Genomic DNA, 21,947 nt, shown 5'->3' on the forward strand with positions numbered 1-21,947 from the left:
CGCAGTTTCGTACACAATATTGCTGCTTGAAATCAAGCTTGATAAATACATTTCGGAAAAAAATGTCGTGTCTAATCACAATAATATCACATTTAGTGTAGTGTTCTGTGTGTTTAAGGGCATATTATATATGCGGTAACAGAGACAATTCATGTCGTCGGGAGTTATGTTGTCTGGCATCCCGGAAAACGCGACGCGAAAGCGCCGATCCCTTTTTTCGTGCGGGTGCTCGCGCGTCGGCGACAACGCGGGCATTAGCCGCTCGTCACCGTTTTTCGCTCGCGGAAAACGCGCCATCCGGTTCCAGCTTTAGTCGCTTTTGCGCCATTAAACTCGAACTAGCTCACTTTTTCGGCCCTACTTCGGACCCTACAATGTCGTCCGACATGTTCAAGATAAAAAATTTTAATCTGCGAACGTTGCTTCCGGAGTTCCCAAAGGAAGAGCCTTGGGCCCTCTTTTCTGTTTTATTTATTGACTTTCCTAAAGATATTACTGTGCCAATACAATTTTTTTTGCAATGAGGCGATAGCTACGCCTGACAGTCAAATGAAACTAATTGGAAAGATTGGATGCGGTTTGTAGACGTTCACAAGGAAGAAGTCAGGACAGGCGCATGTCCTGTCTTTTTGCTTGTGAACGCCTACAAAGTGCACCAAATCTTTCCAAATATAATGAACCAACTTGCCCAACAACGCATCTTGCTAAAGTGAAACTAAGTTTAACTCTCCAGAACACAAAAGAAACTGCCGATGTGAGTGACAGATGATATTAAATGCGTTTACGTCATTTGATGTAAGTAAGCAGAAAGAAACGTATTTTGGAATCCACGCTCTCTTTAAGTGACAGTAAGCTTAGCAAATTCCAGAAACAGAATTACTTGGGTTTATGAATAACTGATGATTTAACATGAAATTTGCCCATAGATCACGTTTACTCCAAGGGCGTCGTAGAGCCTCCTGGGAAAATTGACTAGAAGTCCTCAAATAAATGCTTGTTTTAGAAGTCGTCACTATGCTGAATAATTCAGTTTAGAACTAAAGTCATATAAGTCCCATTAAAAAGTAATAGCTTAATTTTGGAAAAGTAGGATGGCTTGCTAGAGGTATATATTTAATAAATACCGGTATTTACGCTGTCCAAATGTGCTTTGGAAGCAAGCCCACCTTCCCTTACTTGGTAAGATCAAGTAAAAGTTAACAAATTGAAACAAATTGAAATAGAATCCGGGTAACGTACGAGATGCCGAAATAGTAAGTATATTACGTCTCCAAAATCACACAATGATTGCTTTAAGCACACGTTTTTGTCCGCGGACTATGAGTGAATTGGACAGGTTTCCTAAGTGGTTCGTCTATACGTGTGAACTTATTGTGGGAAACTTTGAATGAATGGATGTTCCCGGACGTTGTATACTGCCATTACATCCGTTTTTTAAGGTATTAACTTATCTTGTGCTTATTCATTTTCAAGTGTTTACGTTATTCATGCCTTGCTGCCTGTGCAATGGGAGTGTCTTATGTTGTAGAGCCTCTGTTTTTCTACCTATGTACTAGTCCTAGTTGGGCTTACACTATTCATAAGATGATGAACGAACGGGTGAATAAATATTTAATTTGGCTCGACTTGGTAATTGCGACCAGTAATTAACTATAGACTAGCGCTAGAAATTATGCAAAAAGTAATTATTCGTAATGATATAATGATATCTTTAAAAGTGACCGCATAAATTGGTCATGGCATGACAAAAATTTACACGAACTTATCTTAATGTCAGGGTTACGCCTGTACATATCTCGAATGAAAACAGAGTGCGCTATGTATCAATCCACCTCGGCAAAAGCGAATCGCCTTGCTGAGCAACAGCGTTGCAGTAATGGAGGGTTCTGCGAATTAATTTGGTGATATGATGTTTCGTTACAGCGTCCTCGCAACTCGTAATGGAGGCACCTAGGGTGAAGGGAGACACGTGTGCGACACATAAAGTGTGGAATACGCAGTTCCTGTGCGCCAGAAGTTTCAACGCCGAAGTGGAGGAGCTACAAGAACACGTAGGCGATCGGTCGAAAGAAATTTGCAGGCACGTACTAGAATGCTGATTAAAGGGCGTCTAGACTTTTACCGTGACGGTCACCTTAACCGCCTTCGAGGTGTTCAACAAACTTTATAACCGCGCGCACCGAATACAAAACGCCGTGACAATCAGATTTGTCGAACATGGCAGCGCTAAGCGCCAATCCAGAGTTTGAGCGCCAGTTCGCACAAGGCCGTTACCGTAATACAGGATTGCCGGACGTTGGTGGCGACATCGTGTGACGCTTCGTCCATCCACAATGCCTTACAGAGAAGAGTTCGTGTTCCATGCATGTTTTTGTCGAAAAAAAGAGAAACACTTTAGAAGGCAACGTGTTCATTATTCCGCCGCTGTGGAAAGTTTACTCTAGCGGCGAAGTAAAATAGATTTGGTTATTGCGATATTCGCTTTGTATGTCTGAGCTGTCCACAACCATAAGCGCCACCACTTCGACCGCTCACGTTTACGTCTCCGCTCAACAGGTAATCTGCCCGATTAGCCTGTCTTTACTAAAACCTCTCTGATGTAAGAAAAAAAAAACTACAGTGCGTGAACGTGGAGACATGAATATGGCATAAACAAGCACTTCTTTGTGTCATCTTCGTTTCTTGTCCTTACTGCACTGCAGTTCTTTTTCTAATAATGAAACATTGACTAGCCTGACAATGCATCCTATTGCATCATACACATTACATCATCTGGATAAATGTTCCCAAATTGGTCGATCGACGAAGCGTGAAAGCGCCAGTGTGATGAGAGCCGGCTTTGTGTTCTGACGAAATAGAGGGGCTCGCCCATTGGGCCTCACTAATGCTAGCTAGAAGCTTAGTTTAGTTGGCGTCGCGCGGAGTGCGACTGAAAGGCGGACAATGGAGGAGCTTCTTGTCTGGCCCTGCGTTCTGCGTGGCCGACGAGACTCACAGCTTTCACTACACTGTACGGAGTTGGTGTTAAGCTGTGAGGGAGGAGACGACACCAGTGGGTAGGGTGCCATTATTTGTGTCTCATCATGGTGTGTCCTGCACGCGGAAGAATGCCCCGCAAGGGCGTCTTTGTCAGCAGGCGTTTTATGTTGTAGCGGCGCGGCTATCGCCTCAAAGCCGGCGAAGAAGAGGAGGCTTCACATGCAGGCAGCGCGAGAATAGAACACGCTAGCGTGCTCGACTTGAGCGGCCGCGGTGTTGACCGCTCCGGTGATCTCACGGCAACATGGCTGGTCGGCCTAAATAAGCCATGGCTACGGGGATTTCATCTTCGCACCGCCTCCCACGAATTGGTGACTCGGACGACCGAGCCCAGCCATGCCAGCGTCAGTGCACCGATTTTATTAAGGCGAGTAGAGACGTGGCTTCACGCGATCCGGCAGACGTCCCGCGATTGTAGGGTGTCCAGGAATTCTACATCGGCATGTCGGACATCTGGCTCATCCAGCTGCACAGCTATTTCCTTCTCAACAAGGTTCCAGGTTCCGGCTGCGTTCCGGATTTCTAAATAAACCATCGGCCTAAATAAACGGTGGCTTCCTCTTCGCACCGCCTCCCACAGTTTGCTGCCACACCACGAACACGAGCACATGGTGTTTGTACCCTCCCGCGCCTAGCCGTGCGTGGCTTCGCTGTGTCCAGGGAAAAGGGGATCCTGGGAGATGAGCCAACGCCGGGGGTTAGGACCTTTATGGTCCCTCGGCCGAGGCAACGCACATATTCGGTCTGCGCTTCACGTAGTTGGCACCTCAGGCCTGACCTAACCGGGGGAATTGGCAGTCGCTTTTTCTTGTCCCCCTCTCGTACCTTTTTATTTCTCGCTTGCTTTTACATCTTTCCTTTCCTCTTTTCACTTCCGAATTTTTCGGTGGTGAGTCATCGAACCTTGGATGTGTTGGGTTATAGCGGCGATGCATGGCTGGCGTCTGCAGGTATACTTCTAACCTTGTAGGATGCGCTCACTACCATCGGCTACCACCGCAGCCGGATTTTCCAAGGGTATATGAGTAATGGTTGTCCCCCCTTACCTGATCGCTCCCTAAAGAGGGGGCGCACCGATGAGACAGTCAGTTTCTTTATGTAACCCAGTCTTTTCCCAAGTATCATGTTGTGCACAGTCAACACGAAACCGATGGTCCACGTGATCTTACCTTTTCTTGTAGTCAAATGTCTCGCCGGAGCAATCGACCCAGGTTATAAAATAACAAAGATGGGAAGCGGCGATCTTCTGCTCGAAGTTCGCGACAAAAAGTACAGTACACCAAGCTCTCGAAACTTGTAGCGTCTGGGGACATTCCTGTTTTGGTGGGCCCACACAAGTCGATAAATGCCGTTCGCGGTATCATCTCGAAAGATGACCTTCTAGAACTCAGTAATAGCGAATTACTTGAAGGATGGCATGACCAGAACGTGTTCAAAGTCCAAAGAATAACAATCAGACGGAATGATAAGCAAATACCAACCAAGCGCATAATCATTAGTTTCAGAACCAGCAACCTCGCTGAGTCTATTGAATCTGGTTACTGTAAGCTTCGTGTCAGATCATACATTCGAAATCCGCGTCGACGCTCAAGTGCCAGCGTTCTGGACATGGGTCGCAAAGCTGCAGAGGGCGCACTACTTGCGCTAAGTGTAGTTCTACTGAACACTCTTCGGACAGGGGTGCGATCTTGTACGCGTTCCAAACTCGAACGGAGGCGGTCCGTTCTTTCCGTCACGAAATTGGCGGTCCGTTCCGCTGCGCTCGTCCGATAGCAGACAACACGGAATGATTGACAGCAGATATCACTTCTCAATTGGCGTCATGGCGTTCGACACCGTTCAAACTGACCAAGCGTGTACGGCTCGGTGGAACGGACCGCCTCCGTTCTATTTTGGAACCCGTACTAGATCGCACCCCTGCACTTCAGCAACCCACTGTGCCAACTGTGAAGGAGACCACTCTGCCTACTAGCGATTGTGCCCCTCGTGCAAAAAAGAGGAAACAATTAGAGAAATTAAAGTAAAACTAATCCTATCTTTCCTAGAGGCACGTAAGCGTGTCTCTCTTCTCAATCAATCCAGTCGTTCCACACCGATGTGACGCACTTCCTTTGCTTGTTCTTTCAGCTTCGTTGCCGTTGCGTACAGGTCGGTCGGTCGTCCACACGGTCCACCTGTGACAGGCGTCTCCTGTTGAGTCCAGCGGTTTCGGCGGTGGAATGTTGACGATGGCATGTTTGTCCAGTTTTCGTGGCGGTTCGTGTTTGGGCGTTTTCAACGAGGAAGGCTACGCAGTCGATACGAAAGATGGTGCAAAACCGCGCTCGCCACTTCGGACACCATGAAACCCGCAGGCATGAGGGAACGAAGAATGCCTTAGTGGCAAAGGGCTCTGGTATATACACCTCCCACCTGGGGAGAGCTTTTGGGCTGAGACATGCGCAATGGTCGTGTCGCGGGCGTGCACATGATGCTTTCTGCCACAAGCTACAATTGATGACTTTCAACTTAATTGCTCCCCTTGTAATGTGGTTACATGCGAACGTCAACTCCAGTTAGGCATAAACACCATAGTATAGTGGTCTAAGGAAAATGGCTTCGTTTCTTTCTTGGATAAAACTATATGTAAGCGTCTTAGTCTACAGCTAGGACTTGCACCCGGCCCAACAATACAAATTCAAACAAAAATCTCCGGAAAGAATCAACACAAACTTGTTTGGGCTATTATTGACTAGCTCACTTCCAAGCGCACATTTAATGTAGGAAAAAGAAATCTCGAAAATTAATCCATCTATGAAAACTCCTGTCCCATTAGTTTCGAGGTTCAGACAGAACATGCCTGGTTTTGCTTATACAGAGCAGTTATGCGGTTGTATTTGGACTAAGATGTGTTTATGGCCTGGCACAAAAATTTTCATTCATGGTTCTTGACGTTTTTGGTTTGGCTCTGGTGTTTTTCGAGTGTCTCCTATAAAGACGTTGTATGCGGAAACGAACTAATGGTCTTTGAAACGCACAAGACTATTCACTGAAAACAAGTTTACAACAAGGATTTGTCATGCCCAATGCGTGTGTGTAGAATTCCAATTGCGACTCTGCGCTTCGACATTTTTTACAACGAACATACAGCCATTGTTTCTATATAGATACCAAAAGCTACATAACGCTATATCTCACAAGAGAGGCAAAAAAGCCGTTTTCTTTATTTTTGTCATGTGGACCTTCTTATGCGCCCTGGGTGGTTAAGATGTAGAGTACTACTTCTGGAATACGGAACGCACTCTACATGATCCGAGGCTTTATTGAGTGAATATTTTGAAATAGTATCGAAATGTAACATTAACGTGAAATATTTTACAGAAGTTCCAAAGGGATACAATTATGTGGGTGCTACAATAGCATCAGTAGCATGAGTCAAAAACAAATGAGACATTAGAGTTATGCGACTGTGTTTACTACAGAAACCTGTGTAATCTAATCGGAACTTTAAGATATTCTAACAATAGATAGTGACAAACACCTCGTATTTAGAGACTGTCGGAGTTCTGTTGAAGCTGTCGTTTCTAGTCGACCTTCAGAAAGTGGTTTACTAAACAAAACTACAGAAACGAATCTACGGAATGTGATTGCAAAGCAGGAGTTTAAATGTAACTTTTTGTTGAGATCCTAGCCACACAGGAACCCCCGGGAATAAGTGAGCAGATTTTGTGCCAGCTGGCACAAAATCAAGCTAGGCGATATCGGCTTACCTTAGCAAGGTTATAAGTGCTCTATGAAAACTGCAGTTTTAGCACACGGGCACAAACTGTGAGACCAGAAGAAATATCATATTCCTCTAAAATGGTGCTCATATGAGGGCGCCGTAGGCATCTAAATAAATCAGTAAATAAGTCCTGTTCTGCGGGAATGGTGCCATTGTTGTCACATGTAGTGAAACGTTCAATGCGGTCGATCTATTTCACGTAGAAATTGGTCACAGGTAGCTAAACCTCAGTGTTCCCTTAAATAAACCACTGCCAACCACCACTGACGAGTGTTTATCATTAGTAGATATTTTAATAAGGTCTGCGGGGTTTGCAAAAATGGAGGCAGTCTGAATTTGCTTTTGCTATGAAAACACAATTATTTTTCAATCCCCGATTTCATTAAGGAGCAAGCTTCCTTTCTGACATGAAAATATTTTGAAAAACTTGAAAGCCGCAGATACCCTTGAAAAATTTAGTTCACTGTCGCCTTCTGTAGTTTTACCCATTCACATGGAGCAATTTTATTCACTTTCTAATAACCGTCTGATTCTAGAAGGTTGCGTCTGGCGCATTATAACCTACATGGCTGCTGCGCCCGAAAAAATCTGAAACCCGTTGGCAGTTTTCTTCATATGGTTTGAACTAAAGGAATATCGAGGCCTTCGGGTCTCGTTGTAATTGGTCATAAAAAAGCAAGTCGTATATATATTATAATACCGAGACGGATCAAGTTGTCCAGCGCTGTTTATTCCAAAAAAAGGCAACGCCCGCAGCTCACGCGCGAAGAAGTCGAAGAAGACGGAAGATGATGATGGCTATGTACAAATGAAAACGACGAACTACGTTCATAGTGCGTACACTAACTTCCCCCCGTCATGGAAGCAGCCAGCCTGGCCGCAGGTTAGAGATTATCTAAACGGGGAGTGAAGGGCTTCATCCGCGACTCGTGAACAATTTCGGCATTCCGGCGGCGCCGGTCAGTGACGGAGTGTACTGGGCGGACGAGATAGTTCACTGCAGATGTTTGCTGCACAACGGGGTATGGACCAATGTAGCGTGGAAGGAACTTCTCACAGAGGCCTGGGGTGCGGACTGGAGTCCAAAGCAGGACTTGGTCTCCTGGGTGAAAACGTAGGTCACGGCGTTTGTTGTCGCAGTAACGCTTGCGCTCAGCTTGGGTAGCTTCTGTGCTTTGCCGGGCGATTTGACGGCAATGTGCAACTCGGGCAGCAAAATCTTCTGGAAGCGACGCGTTAGGCGAAGAAGGTGCGAAAAATCGTTCTCTGTCGAATATGGTGGAAGGAGATCGTCCATACACAAGGAAGAAAGGGCTGTAGCCGGTAGTCCGTTGAATAGCAGTATTATATGCGAATGTCACAAAAGGAAGAATTTTATCCCAGTCAGTGTGGTCAGGAAGGATGTACATGGCAATCATGTCAGACAGCGTACGGTGGAAGCGCTCAGTAAGGCCATTGGTTTGCGGATGATAAGTAGAAGTAGATTTGTGGACGGTATTAGTGGCTCGAAGAACTTCCTCGAGAACTTGTGAAATGAACGCCTTGCCACGGTCACTGAGAAGAACGCGAGGAGCCCCGTGGTGCAAGACGATGGCGCGCAAGAAAAAGTCGGCGACCTCAGAAGCGGTGCCGGATCGCAGAGGGGCAGTCTCGGCATATCTTGTTAAATGGTCGACCGAAGTGACAATCCAACGGTGACCGGAGGGTGTCAACGGCAAGGGACCATATAAATCAATGCCAACAAATTCAAAAGGTGCGTCCGGGCAAGGGAGAGGTTGTAGTAAACCGGCAGGAGGGGATGTCGAGCGTTTGCGGTGCTGACATGACGCACAAGAGGCAATGTATTTGGCCACCGTTGTTGATAGGCCAGGCCAGAAGCAGCGGGTCTTTATGCGGTCGTAAGTCTTGTGGAAGCCTAAGTGGCCAGCCGATACATCGTCGTGAAGTGCCTCTAATACGCGCAAGCGAAGGCAGCGAGGTAGAACTGGGACGCACCGTTGACCTGTTGGGTGGTAAACGTAGCGGTGTAGCACGCCACCTTGAAGACGGAATTGTCGAAGTCGGCGTCGCAAGCGGCTGTTGGGTGGTTCAGTGAACCCACTAAGGCGATCCATGAGAGCTCGACAGTAAGAGTCGGCCCGCTGAAGCGAGACGAAATCAGAGCGTGATGAAAGCGTAACTTGGTCCAGGGGCGTTATCGAGAGCTGGTGGGAGGCAAGCGTAGCATCGGAACGACGTGGTTGGGAAGACGACGGCGCGTTACTGGGAGAGGGTGAGAGTGGGCAGCGAGACAATGCGTCTGCATCATGATGGCGTTTTCCAGACTTGTATGTTATAGTGAAGTCATTTCTGCAAGCGCAGTATCCAGCGTCCTAAGCGTCCTGACATGTTTTTCAGTGATGACAGCCAACACAGAGCATGATGGTCGGTGACGATGCTGAAGTGGCGGCCGTAAAGGCATGGGCGAAATTTCTGAATCGACCAAACGATAGCCAGGCACTCTTGCTCTGTAATGGTGTAGTTCCGCTCAGCTAGAGAAAGTGTTCGGCTGGCATATGCTATGACTTGCTCTTTAGATTCTGTATTACGTTGCAGAAGTACTGCGCCAATACCTTGTGCGCTTGCGTCAGTATGGAGTATGGTGGGGGCACGATTATCGAAGTGGCGAAGCACTGGTCCGGAAGTAAGATGCCGCTTGAGAGCTTGAAAAGCCGACTCGCAGTCGCTAGTCCACGTGAAAGAGGCACCGGTAACCAGTAGCTTGTGTAGAGGAGCTGCTATTGCTGCGAAGTTGCGTATAAATCTACGAAAATATGACGCCAAGCCGAGGAAACTAAGTAGATCTTTCTGTTGCTGGGGCCGAGGAAACTGAAGAACGGCACTAATCTTTTCGGGGTCAGGCTGGATGCCAGCTTTTGAGACGACGTGACCCAATACTTTTATTGTTTTGCTTGCAAATTTGCCTTTTTTATTGATTTGGAGACCAGCATTCGCAAGGCACTTGAGAACTTCGTCTAATCGATGAAGATGTTGGCTGAAGTCAGACGAAAAGATTACAATATCGTCCAGATAACAGAGGCATGTGTTCCATTTTAGACCACGAAGGACGTCGTCTATCATGCGTTCAAATGTGGCAGGAGCATTACAAAGGCCAAAAGGCATCACGTTAAATTCATAAAGGCCATCCGGTGTAGCGAATGCGGTCTTTTCTTTGTCAGTCTCGTTCATCGGAATTTGCCAATATCCTGACCGAAGATCAAGGCTGGAGAAATACTCCGCCCCTTGTAGTGTGTCCAAAGCGTCGTCAATTCGAGGTATTGGATATACGTCCTTGCGTGTGATCTTATTGAGCGCTCGATAATCCACGCAAAAGCGAACTGAGCCATCTTTTTTCTTTACCAGGACCACGGGAGACCCCCATGGGCTAGATGAAGGTCGTATTATCTTCCGCGCAAGCATGTCAGCATGCTTGTTGCCAATCGGACGTACGGCGATACACGATACGATACACGATACACGATGTTGCCAATCGTTCGGACGGCGATACACGATAGGGGCGTCGTCGTATAATAGCGGAACCATCGGTTTCGATGCGGTGTGTAGCCGCAGGAGTTTGGCTCAACACAGGGGAACAGCTATCGAACCAGGCTTTGTGTTTTGCCAAGACCACCATTAGGGCTTCGGACTGCGCGGCTGTTAGGTCAGAACCAAGAACGGCTGGAGGAGGGAAAGAATCATCCAAACCTGAGGTTGGGGCTGGCGATGAAGAAGGGCGAAGCGCGACTAGAGAGATAGGTTGAGTGTCGGCGAGGGTTGCCACAGTCATCCCTTTGGGCAGCATCACAGGATCTGGGGTCGTGTTGCAAGCAGACAGAAGGGCGCGGCCGCGTGAAAACCGGACGAGACAGGTGGCAATGAGAATTCCGCGAGAAGTACAGCGGGAAGAAGGGGCGACTAGGGCGTCTCCGTCGGCGATTTGACTGGATGTTACGGCGACAACGTCTTCGTGACCAGGACGCAGGACGTAGTCGGCAGCCATGGTCAAGTTCACGCATGAAAGTGAAGAGTCCGCAACAGGTTCAAGCTCTGTATCCGTGATGTGGACAACTTCCTCTCTACATGAAATGACGGCTGAAGCAGAATGTAGGAAGTCCCAACCCAGTATAATTTCATGGATACACGTTGGAAGGATGAGAAACTCGATGTGGCGGCGTATGCCATCCATGAGAACACGAGCAGTACACTGTCCGTCAGGGTGAATGAATGCATTATTAGCACCACGCAAAATAGGTCCAAGATAAGGCGTTTTTACTTTACGGAGCCGCGAACACAGATCACTCCGAAGAACAGAAACGGCGGCACCGGTATCGATGAGAGCTAACGCGGGAACACCTTCGACAGTCACAGAAAGCATGTTGGCCGGGCGAACAGGAGGAATTTTTGAAGACCGATAAGAAGGAGTTTCCCCTCCAAAAACTGCAACAGTTAGTTTTCCGAGTGCTGGTCGACAAAATGGGAAGTGGGGCGAAGCGGTGATGTAGAGCGCCGGTAAGGGGATGGAGAACGACGTCTGGCCGAACGGGAACTATGAGGCAGATTGGGAGCAGCTGGTGGAGACGGAGAACGCTGTTGCGGGGACGAGTACGGTCCGGAATAGTAGTCGTCTGATCGGCGAGTGCGGTCTCTTTCGTGCTCGGCATAGCCTCGCCTTTCATCCTGCTGGCGCCGGCGGCAGAAGCGAGATATATGGCCGCGTATACCGCAGTAAAAACAAACTGGACGAGGTGGACGCCACTGAGGGTACGATGGCGCAGCAAGTGCTCTGGTTCCCATCGATGCCAAATGGTCATAGGAAACGCCAGTAGGCACGGAAGGCACGGTAGGGGTGGGTGGCGAAACAACATCCGCGTAGGTAGGTGTGGAGCGCGCTACCGGAGCAAGATGCGTCGTGCGTGTAGTCATCGCTGTCAACTCCTGCTTTACGACCTCGCGCAAGTCGAAGGCGGGGGTTGGGGCGCAGGCAGCAGGTGGACGCCTGAGGTCTTGTAGGTGAAGCTCTTCGCGGATGATGGTGCGGATAAGAGCACGTAGATCTGGAGAATGGGGAACCAGAGGATCGCTGTTGTCATGTGGAAGACGAATAGGCTGCAGCTCGTCGAGGCGTTGACACGTTGAAGTGATGTCTTGGACAGAAGCCGGATTTTGCACGATTAAGGCGTTGAATGCGACAGGCCCAATGCCTTTTAAGATGTGGCGAACGCGTTCGGCTTCCGTCATGCTAGGATTCGCACGGCGGCACAGAGCCAAGACATCCTCTATGTATGAGGTGTAAGACTCTTGGGGAAGTTGGCGCCGCGTTCCCAGCTTCTGTTTGGCGACTTCTGCACGGCCAGACGAGGAAGCGAAGATTTGCCGCAGCTTCGAGGTTAACGTGGACCAATCCGCGATGTCGGATTCGTGGTTGAAATACCACGTCTTTGCAACACCGGTCAAGTAGAAGGTGACGTGCCTCAATTTCTGGGTGTCGTTCCACTTGTTGCAAGAACTCACGCGGTCGTAGTGGTCAATCCAATCGTCTACGTCATCACCGCGGAGTCCTGCGAAGACAGGGGGATCGCACTGAGGGCTCGTCACAGTCCAAGAGGGCGCCGCCGGCGGGGTCGTCTCTGTGGTAGGGTTAGAGGCGCCGGAAGGGCCGGGGTTGGAAGTGTCCATTGTTGTAGGGGTAGCTGGGTGCAGGCGGCGACCGGAACGGAGCTCCAGGGAGGACGGGAACGCGAGAGGACGTCGGGATCTTGACGTACCCAGTACCTCCACCACTTTATAATACCGAGACCGATCAAGTTGTCCAGCGCTGTTTATTCCAAAAAAGGCAACGCCCGCAGCTCACGCGCGAAGAAGTCGAAGAAGAGGGAAGATGATGATGGCTATGTACAAAAACGACGAAGTACGTCCATAGTGCTTACAATATATATATATATATATATAGTGTCTGAAACAAATCGAAATCTCGCTTCTTTTCTCCAACCATTTCTATAGATCCGTGCAGCGCTATCACAGCTGCCTAGACGCCGCGGTGCGCGGCGAATCGTGCGAAGAGGACGCCGAGCTCAGGAGACACGCCAGGTACTTTCGCAACGTGTTGACCTTCAAGTTCAGCGACCTCTGTCACGCGGAGTTGGGACTTTCTGCTCTGAAGCCCAGAGGTAAGCCCGTGCGTGTGCACTAAGCGTGCAACACATGCATTGAAAAATGATTTCAGTTTCTTCGCAGCGTAAAAATGAGTGTTAGACAGGCAACCGTTCAGAATATGAATCGAGATAGCCCTGTTGATATAAAGACCAGGTATTCTGTGAATGAACCGAGCACTGCTTTTCTCAATAAACGGGAATTCACAATTTTAAATTATGCATAAAGAGTCACAAAGAAATTATGTTCGGCGCCCTCTGCGGGCAAAACATTTCAACAACCCGCAGGGGCGTCTACGTCAGGAGGCATTTGATCTGCTGCGACACCACATACCCGAGCACTTGAGGTTTGGACCCTCCAGCGTGTAGCCGTGCTTGGCTTAGCCGTGTCTGGGGAAAGGAGAATCCTAGGGGTTAAGCCTATGCCGGGTGTTCGGACCCTTAGGGAACCCCGGCGGAGGCAACGCACCTCTTCGGCCTCTGCTTCATATAGATGGTACCAGATTGACCCACCTGGATGTATTCGGCAGTCGCCTTTTCCTGTCCTTCTCTCCAATCTTCTCCTTTATCTCTTGCCTTTTCATCTTTCCTGTCTTCTTTTCGGTTCTACTCTCTTCCGACTTTCTGGACGGCAAGGGTTAACCTGGTGTAGTTGTCTAACCTTGGGTATCTTAGGTTATAGCGGTGAGGCATGGCTGGCGTCTGCAGCTATTCTAGCAACCTTGTCGCGTCCCCTTGTTGCTCGGTGGTGGGTGGCCTACCATCTCCGCAAAATTTTCCAATTTTATATGGAAAATGCCTTTCCCCTTACCTGATCGCTCCCCAGCCGTAACATTCAGTTTTTTCATGCAATCAAAACATTCTTTTCTGAAATACCATGTTGTACACAGCTAGCACCCGAATGATATCGCCATTTCTTGTTGCAAAATCCCTTACGGAAGCAATCGGTCGAGGTTATAAAGTAACGATGATGAGAAGCCGCGATGTTCTTCTTGAAGTTGCCCGCCGGTGTTGCTCAGTGGCTATGGTGTTAGGCTGCTGAGCACGAGGTCGCGGGATGGAATCCCGGCCATGGCGGCCGCATTTCAATGGGGGCGATATGCAAGAACACTCGTGTCCTTAGATTTAGGTGCACGTTAAAGAATCCCAGGGGGTCAAAATTTCCGGAGTCCTCCACTACGGCGTGCCTCATAATCAGAAAGTGGTTTTGGCACGTAAAACCCCATAATTAAAAAAAAGTTCGCGAGAAACTGCATTATGACAAACTTTCAAAACTCGTAGCATTTGGAGACATTCAAGTTTCAGTGGGCCCACGTAGGTCGCGAACACAGTGCGGGGTTTCATCTCGGAAGATGACCTTCTCGAACTCAGTGAAAGTGAATTACTTGACGAATGGCAAAAGCCGAACGTCGTTAAGGTACAAAGGATAAGGCGGGATGACAAGCAAATACCGACCAAGCATATAATCATTGCTTTCGGAAGCAATAGTTAACCAGAACCAATAGAAACCGGGTACTGCAAGCTTCGCGTCAGGCCGTATACCCCAAATCCGCGTCGATGCTTCAAGCATCAGCGCTTTAGGCATGAGTTGCAGAACTGCAACGGGCGTGCTAATTGTGCTAAGTGTATTTTTTCTGCACACGCTTCTGACCTGTGGACTTCAGCAAGCAAATATGCCAACTGTAAAGATCACCCCGCCTACTGGCGGTCGTGCCCCTCGTGGAAAAAAAAGAAAGAAATCATAGAACTGAAAGTCTACTTAACCTATCTGTCCCATAGGCACGTATGCGTTTCTCACTGCACAGTCAGTCCAGTCCTTTCTACACCGATGTGGCGCACCGGGGGGCAGTGCCACATCCTTCGGTGGCCGCCCAAGTCACGAGGAGTGTGACGATGGTCACGCCCTCAGTCCCTCTGGCAGGAGCAGCAAGCCCTGCTCCGCCTCTAGCTAAGAATGACCACCATACCTCCGGGCCTGCAGGTCCCAGCGCCTGTGGAGACAGGCCCGGAAGAGCCCATGGTGTGCCCTCCGAGCGGGCGTCATCCAGCGCCTCCGAAGAGGCAATGGATGCAAGCAGCACTGCTCCGGCGTCTCAGACTCCGAACGAACGGCGTAGCTCTGTGGAGCTGGCCAAGAACAAAGATTATAGAGTATCATGGGGCCTGGAAAAGTCTCGTGAGCTAACTTCACACACATCACGAAACACTTCCAATATGGCTACACAGATAGTACAATGGAATGTGAGAAGTCTGCTCCACAATCTCGATGATATAAAGGAACTCCTAGATAATTTTAATCCAAGGGTACTCTTCTGTGCAAGAAACACATCTCAATTCTACACACACAAACTTTCTTCTGCAATATGCGATTTACCATAAAGACCGCAATAATGCTCCTGCCTCGTGTGGCGGCGTGGCCATAATCGTAGGTAAGGGTGTCGCCTGCCAGCATTTCTATTGACAAACGCCCCTTGAAGCAGTTTCAATCAGAGACGTGCTGTTTGATAAGCTAGCAACAATTAGTTCTCTCTACGTCTCTCCCAGCAATTGACTTTCAAAACCGAATTTCCCCGCAGGGGCGTCTGCGTCAGCAGGCGTTTGGTGTGTTGCGACACCACGTACCCGAGCACACGAGGGTTGGACCCTCCCGCGTGTAACCGTGCGCGGCTTAGCCGTGTCCGGGGAAAGGGGGATCCTGGGGGTTGAGCCAATGCCGGGTGTTCGGACCTTTAAGGCCCCCCGGCGGAGGCAACACACCTCTTTGGCCTCTGCTTCACGTAGACGGCACCACCGGACTGACCCACCCGGGGGAAATCGGTAGTTGCCTTTTCCTGTCTCTCTCTCCCTCCTACCTTCGTCTTTCTCTCACTTTCAATCTTTCCTGTCCTCTCTTTATTTTCGTGTTACTTCCGACTTCGTAGGCAGCAAGGCATTATATCCAGTCTTGGGTATATGTATTCGGTTATAGCGGGGTTGTACCGCTGGCGTGCACAGAACTGAATATTTTCCTTCCTGTGTCGCCCCCTGGTTGGGCTCCATCGTGGGTGGCGGCCATCCCTGCCGAAAACACCATTCTACCAATGGCCACTTCTTTCCCCCGACTACCTGATGGCCCTCAGAAACGAGGGCGCACCGAAGATATTTTCCAAATTCTTGGAAACAAACTGCCAAACTTCCCCAGATTCCATGTAGTTCATTCGAACAAACCTGAAAAGACCATGAGAATGATTTCTCCTTTCCTAGTCTCTAAGAATCTCACTGAAACTGTTGGTGCAGGCTATAAAGCAACGAAAATGGCAAGCGGCGATCTCCTTCTGGAACTCCGCGATCCAAAACAGCTTGAAAATCTTCCTAAAGTTCAGTCATTTGGGGAAATCCCAGTAACAATAACCCCCCACCGAACTATGAACACCAGTCGTGGTGTTGTTTCTGACGACGATTTGATGGAGTTAACAGAAGTAGAACTGCTTGAAGGCTGGAGTGAGCAAAACGTGATCAATGTCAAAAGAATCATGCTAAGGCGCGACGGGAAGGAAATAAAAACCAAGCATCTTGTGCTGACTTTCTCTTCAAGCATTCTGCCTGAGACACTACGAGTCAAGGTATGAGTCAGTATGAGGAAGCTACGAGTCAGGCCGTATGTTCCGAATCCCCTTCGCTGCTTCAAATGCCAGCGTTTCGGCCACAGTTCCCAGAACTGCCGAGGCCGGCAGACATGCGCAAAATGTAGTTCCCGTGACCATGCCTCTGAAACGTGCGAAAACGCTCCACACTGCGTTAACTGCGATGGCGAGCATGCCGCATACTCGCGGTCATGCCCGTCTTGGAATAAAGAAAAAGAAATAGTCACAATCAAAGTAAAAGAAAACATATCATTCAAAGAGGCACGCATGCGGGTTGCATACCTTCCTAAGGCCAGCTTTGCCGAAGTGGCGCGTCAGGGGGCAGCGTCACAACGGCCTCCGGCGGCTGTCCGACCCACAAGCCGTGAGTCGGCAGTTACGCCATCTGCCCCCGCGGCGGTTGCAGCTAGCGCTGCTCCGTCAACCCAGCAGACAGGGCCACCGACCCCGAAGGTGTGCGCAGTCGAGGCTGCCCCAACCTCCCCGGCCCCTTCCAGCACTGGCAACAGCCGGCGCAGCCAAATCCCGCAGAGTGCCCCATCGACCTCCGGGCTGGTGGGCGGAGGGGTCTTGCCCTCCAAGTCGGGACCCTCGCTGGTAACTACCCGCTCGCAAGAGCACGTGTCCGGCGCCTCACAAGAGGCAATGGACACTACACCTATCCCCACGGCGCGCCAAGCGCCTAAGGAGCGGCGAGGCTCCCTCGAACGCTCCAGAAAGGGCAGAACTCCCGTTACAGGGCCTCGAAAGAGCTCTGTAACCTAAGGCATCACCTCCGTTTCTGTAAACACAGCACCAATTTTTCTTTAAATATGGATACACAAATCGTCCAATGGAACGTCAGAGGTCTCCTTAGAAACCTTGATGATGTTCAAGAACTAATCCACAAACACAATCCCAAAGTGCTGTGTCTACAAGAAACAAACTTAAAACCCAAACACACAAACTTTCTCCGACAGTATATAACTTTTCGCAAAGATCGCGATGGTGCTGTCGCATCATCGCGCGGTGTTGCCATTGTTATCCATAAGAGCATTGCATGTCAACTTTTACAGCTACAAACGCCTCTCGAAGCAGTGGCGGTTCGAGCTGTTCTCCTAAACAAACTCATCACCATTAGCTCTCTTTACATACCCCCACATTACAAATTAACGAAACATGACTTTCAATCCTATGTACATCAATTGCCAGAACCTTATGTTGTTCTTGGCGATTTCAATGCGCATAGCACCTTGTGGGGAGACTCTCGCATCGATGCGCGAGGTCGTCTCGTTGAAGAGTTCCTTTTTTCTTCTGGAGCGTGCCTTCTAAATAAGAAAGAACCCACATATTACTCTCTAGCAAACAGATCATTTTCGTCAATAGATCTTAGTATAGTTTCCGTGTCTATACTGCCTGAACTCAAATGGGAAGTTACGAGCAATCCTTACGGGAGCGATCACTTCCCCGTACTGCTAAGAACATCTAAAGAAAGTGAATCCCCCCCACAAGTTCCTAGGTGGAAGATAGATACAGCCGACTGGGAGAAATTTCGAAATCTATCTAGAATCTCATGGGCTGATATGTCTTCTCTAGAAATCGATGCCGCTGTGGAGTATTTTACAGCGTTCATAATAGATGCCGCATCTAAATGCATATCTGAAGGAAATGGTTTGGCATGCAGACGGCGTGTCCCGTGGTGGAACGACGAATGTAGGATTGCTCGTAAGAAACAGAACAAAGCGTGGGGGTTGCTACGCGCTTCCGCCACTGCAGAGAATCTTATCAACTTTAAGAAAGTAAAATCTCAAGGCAGGAGAACCCGCAGGCAGGCCAGAAGAGAAAGTTGGCAGAACTTTTTATCAAGTATTAACTCGTTTACAGATGAGGCGAAAGTCTGGAACCGCTTAAATAGAATTAGAGGGCGGCAAACATATCCACTCCCTCTAGTAAATACACAGGGCGATACACTGAAAGACCAGGCCGACTCACTGGGGGAACACTTTGAGAGTGTATCAAGCTCAAAACATTATTCACAATCCTTCCTAAAATATAAACAAATAGAAGAATGCAAGCCACTCATCAATAAATGCCGACAGAATGAACCGTACAATTGCCCTTTTAGTGCTGCCGAGTTGAAAGCTGCCTTGAGCGCATGCAAGACCTCTGCACCGGGATCCGATAGAATCATGTATGAAATGCTCAAAAACTTACACAATGACACACAAGTAACACTACTTACACTCTTCAACACTATCTGGGACGCAGGGTACCTTCCAACGGCATGGAAAGAAGCCATTGTGGTCCCTGTTTTGAAACAAGGGAAAGACCCTTCTTCAGTGGCAAGTTATCGCCCGATAGCCCTCACAAGCTGCATGTGTAAGGTATATGAAAAAATGATAAATCGGCGACTCATCCATTTCCTTGAACAAAACAAAATGCTTGATCCCTTTCAGTGTGGCTTCCGAGAAGGGCGCTGCACAACCGACCATCTTGTACGTATTGAAGGACATATTCGTGACGCGTTTCGATATCGATATCGATATCGATATTCCTCGATATGGATATCGATATTCCTCGATATGGAGAAGGCGTACGATACGACCTGGCGATACGGAATCTTGAGAGATTTGTCAGAAATGGGTATTCATGGTAATATGCTTAACGTAATAAAAAGCTACCTGTCCAATCGAACGTTCCGTGTGAAAGTAGGCAATGTGCTGTCACGTCCTTTTGCACAAGAAACCGGTGTACCCCAGGGTGGCGTGCTCAGTTGCACACTCTTTATTGTTAAGATGACAACACTTCGTGCTTCCTTACCACCGGCCATTTTGTATTCCGTTTATGTGGACGACATTCAAATAGGCTTCAAATACTGTAACCTCGCAGTGTGCGAGAGACAGGTACAGCATGGTTTGAACAAGGTGTCAGGGTGGGCAGAGAAAAATGGATTCAAAATCAATCCTCATAAGAGTTCTTGTGTTTTGTTTACCAGGAAGAGAGGCCTGGTTCCGGATCCCTGCTTAGAAGTGTGTGGACAACAGATACCTGTAAACAAAGAACACAAATTTCTAGGTGTCATACTTGACTACAGACTCACTTTCGTCCCCCACATTAAACATCTTAAGGAAAAATGTCTGAAAACAATGAACATAATGAAACTTCTATCCCAGACTACGTGGGGTAGTGACAGGAAGTGTTTAATGAATCTATATAAAAGCCTCATTCGATCGCGACTAGACTATGGTGCCGTCATTTATCACTCTGCCGCCCCGAGCGCACTAAAGATGCTAGACCCTGTTCACCATCTGGGTATTCGTTTAGCCACAGGAGCTTTCAGAACGAGTCCCGTACAAAGTTTATATGCAGAATCGAATGAGTGGTCCCTTCATATCCAGAGAACATACATCAGCCAAGCATACTTTTTGAAAGTCCACTCAAATCCCGAACATCTCTGTTTTAACACCATTAATGATATGACATATGCTACACTATTTCGTAATCGTCCTTCCGTAAGACAGCCTTTCTCGCTGCGTGTGAGGGAGCTTAGTCATGAAATGCATGTTCCACTCCTCGAACTTCGCCTAATGCAACCAGCCAAGCTGCTACCTCCTTGGGAGTGGCAGCTGATACAATGCGACACATCTTTCGTTCAAGTTACAAAGCACGCTTCAGATATTGAAATCCAAATGCATTTCCGGGAACTCCAACACAAACACTCCTGCACGGAGTTCTACACAGACGCATCGAAGTCACACGACGGGGTGTCCTATGCAGCCGTCGGTCCATCCTACTCGGAATCCGCCGTACTGCATCCGGAAACTAGTATCTTCACGGCTAAGGCCTACGCAATATTGTCGACCGTGAAGCATATTAGGAAATCAAAACTCAAAAAATCAGTCATATATACTGACTCCCTAAGTGTTGTGAAGGCTTTGATATCATTCTGTAAGCACAAAAATCCTGTCATAATCGAACTTTATTCCGTCTTATGCAAAGCATATGTATCTAACCAGCATGTGATTATATGCTGGGTGCCAGGTCATAGGAGCATCGAAGGTAACGTTCTTGCGGACCAGATGGCCACGTCAGTTGCATCGCATTCTGCTAATCCTACCGCTGCAGTTCCTGTCACAGATCTGAAGCCCTTCTTACGGAGGAAACTACGGAACCAGTGGCAACGGCTATGGGACGCGGAAACAAATAATAAGCTCCACGTGATAAAGCCACAGTTAGGACACTGGCCTTCCGTAACAAAATCACGCCGGACAGATGTCCTATTCTGTCGTCTAAGAATAGGACACACATTTGGCACGCATAACTTTTTACTCACCGGAAACGAGCCTCCAACCTGTGGTAGATGCGGGGAGAGGCTGACCGTCCTCCACGTCCTTCTGGAGTGTCGGAAAGCCGAATCTGAAAGAAACAAACATTTTCCTTTAGCATACCGCCAGCACATCCCCCTTCATCCAGTAATGTTACTAGGCCCAGAACCGCTGTTTGACTCCAGCGCAGTCCTGGGCTTCCTGAACGATGCCGTATTACATGTTATTAGCCCACACACTCGTAGCGTCTCCTCTGTTTAGAGGATGCCGCTGTGATATCTGTTTCATATAGCACATGCCTCTAGGCCCTTGTGTTTCAAGGGCTCTGGCGAGGCAGCGGTAATTTCACCATCTAATATATTTTCTGTATTGCATCACTCTTTCACGATGGATTTTATTACACATAGAACACGTCATTTGTCATCGACATAATCTTATTACATATAGATTTTACGCACTCTAGAGCGACTATTTTTAAGGCCCCTATACAGCCACTTTACATTAACCCCATAGAACTCATAATTACATTGCGAACTTATCAACACTGCCTTGGCGCTCTTTGGCCACACTTGGCCCTTGCGCCAATAAACACAACATATCATCATCATCATCAAAACCGAATTTACTTATTTATGATTTATTTATTCAAAACACTTTCAGAGCCCGAGGGCATTACAGAAAGGAGTGGTTAATACATATACAAGTGTGCAATGATACAATTTATGAAAATACAAGTTAACAAAATAAGTAATCTTCAATGGCACTTCTGAACTTAGTTTTCATAATGGCAGCCATGGATTCAGGAAGGTAGTTCATTCTGCGCTGGTTTTGGGAATGAAATAATAATTATACAAGTTGGTTCGGCAAAATGGCACACCAACCTTGAACTTGTGGCCCACATGCGATGCAATGTGCTTCGGTTGAAGAAAAATATATCTTTTTAACACTTCATTCTGATGATACATTTTGTGAAAGAGGCAGAGACGAAGAAATTTACGACGTAAAGACAGATCAGGCAGGTTTAGCGTGT

The 21,947-nt window shown here is 48.1% G+C and overlaps 1 protein-coding gene across 1 annotated transcript in view; it reads left to right on the plus strand.

Annotated features, from left to right (window-relative positions):
- The window catches only part of LOC135897479 (uncharacterized), a 128,409-nt gene that overhangs the window by 25,912 nt on the left and 80,550 nt on the right, over positions 1-21,947 (plus strand). The window contains exons 7-8 of the mRNA XM_070525235.1: positions 1,924-2,080; positions 12,842-13,008. Of these exons, the coding sequence (XP_070381336.1) occupies positions 1,924-2,080; positions 12,842-13,008 (324 nt within the window). The remainder of the gene's footprint in view (positions 1-1,923; positions 2,081-12,841; positions 13,009-21,947) is intronic.

Source organism: Dermacentor albipictus, chromosome 9 (assembly GCF_038994185.2).
Source record: "Dermacentor albipictus isolate Rhodes 1998 colony chromosome 9, USDA_Dalb.pri_finalv2, whole genome shotgun sequence".
NCBI lineage: Eukaryota > Metazoa > Arthropoda > Arachnida > Ixodida > Ixodidae > Dermacentor > Dermacentor albipictus.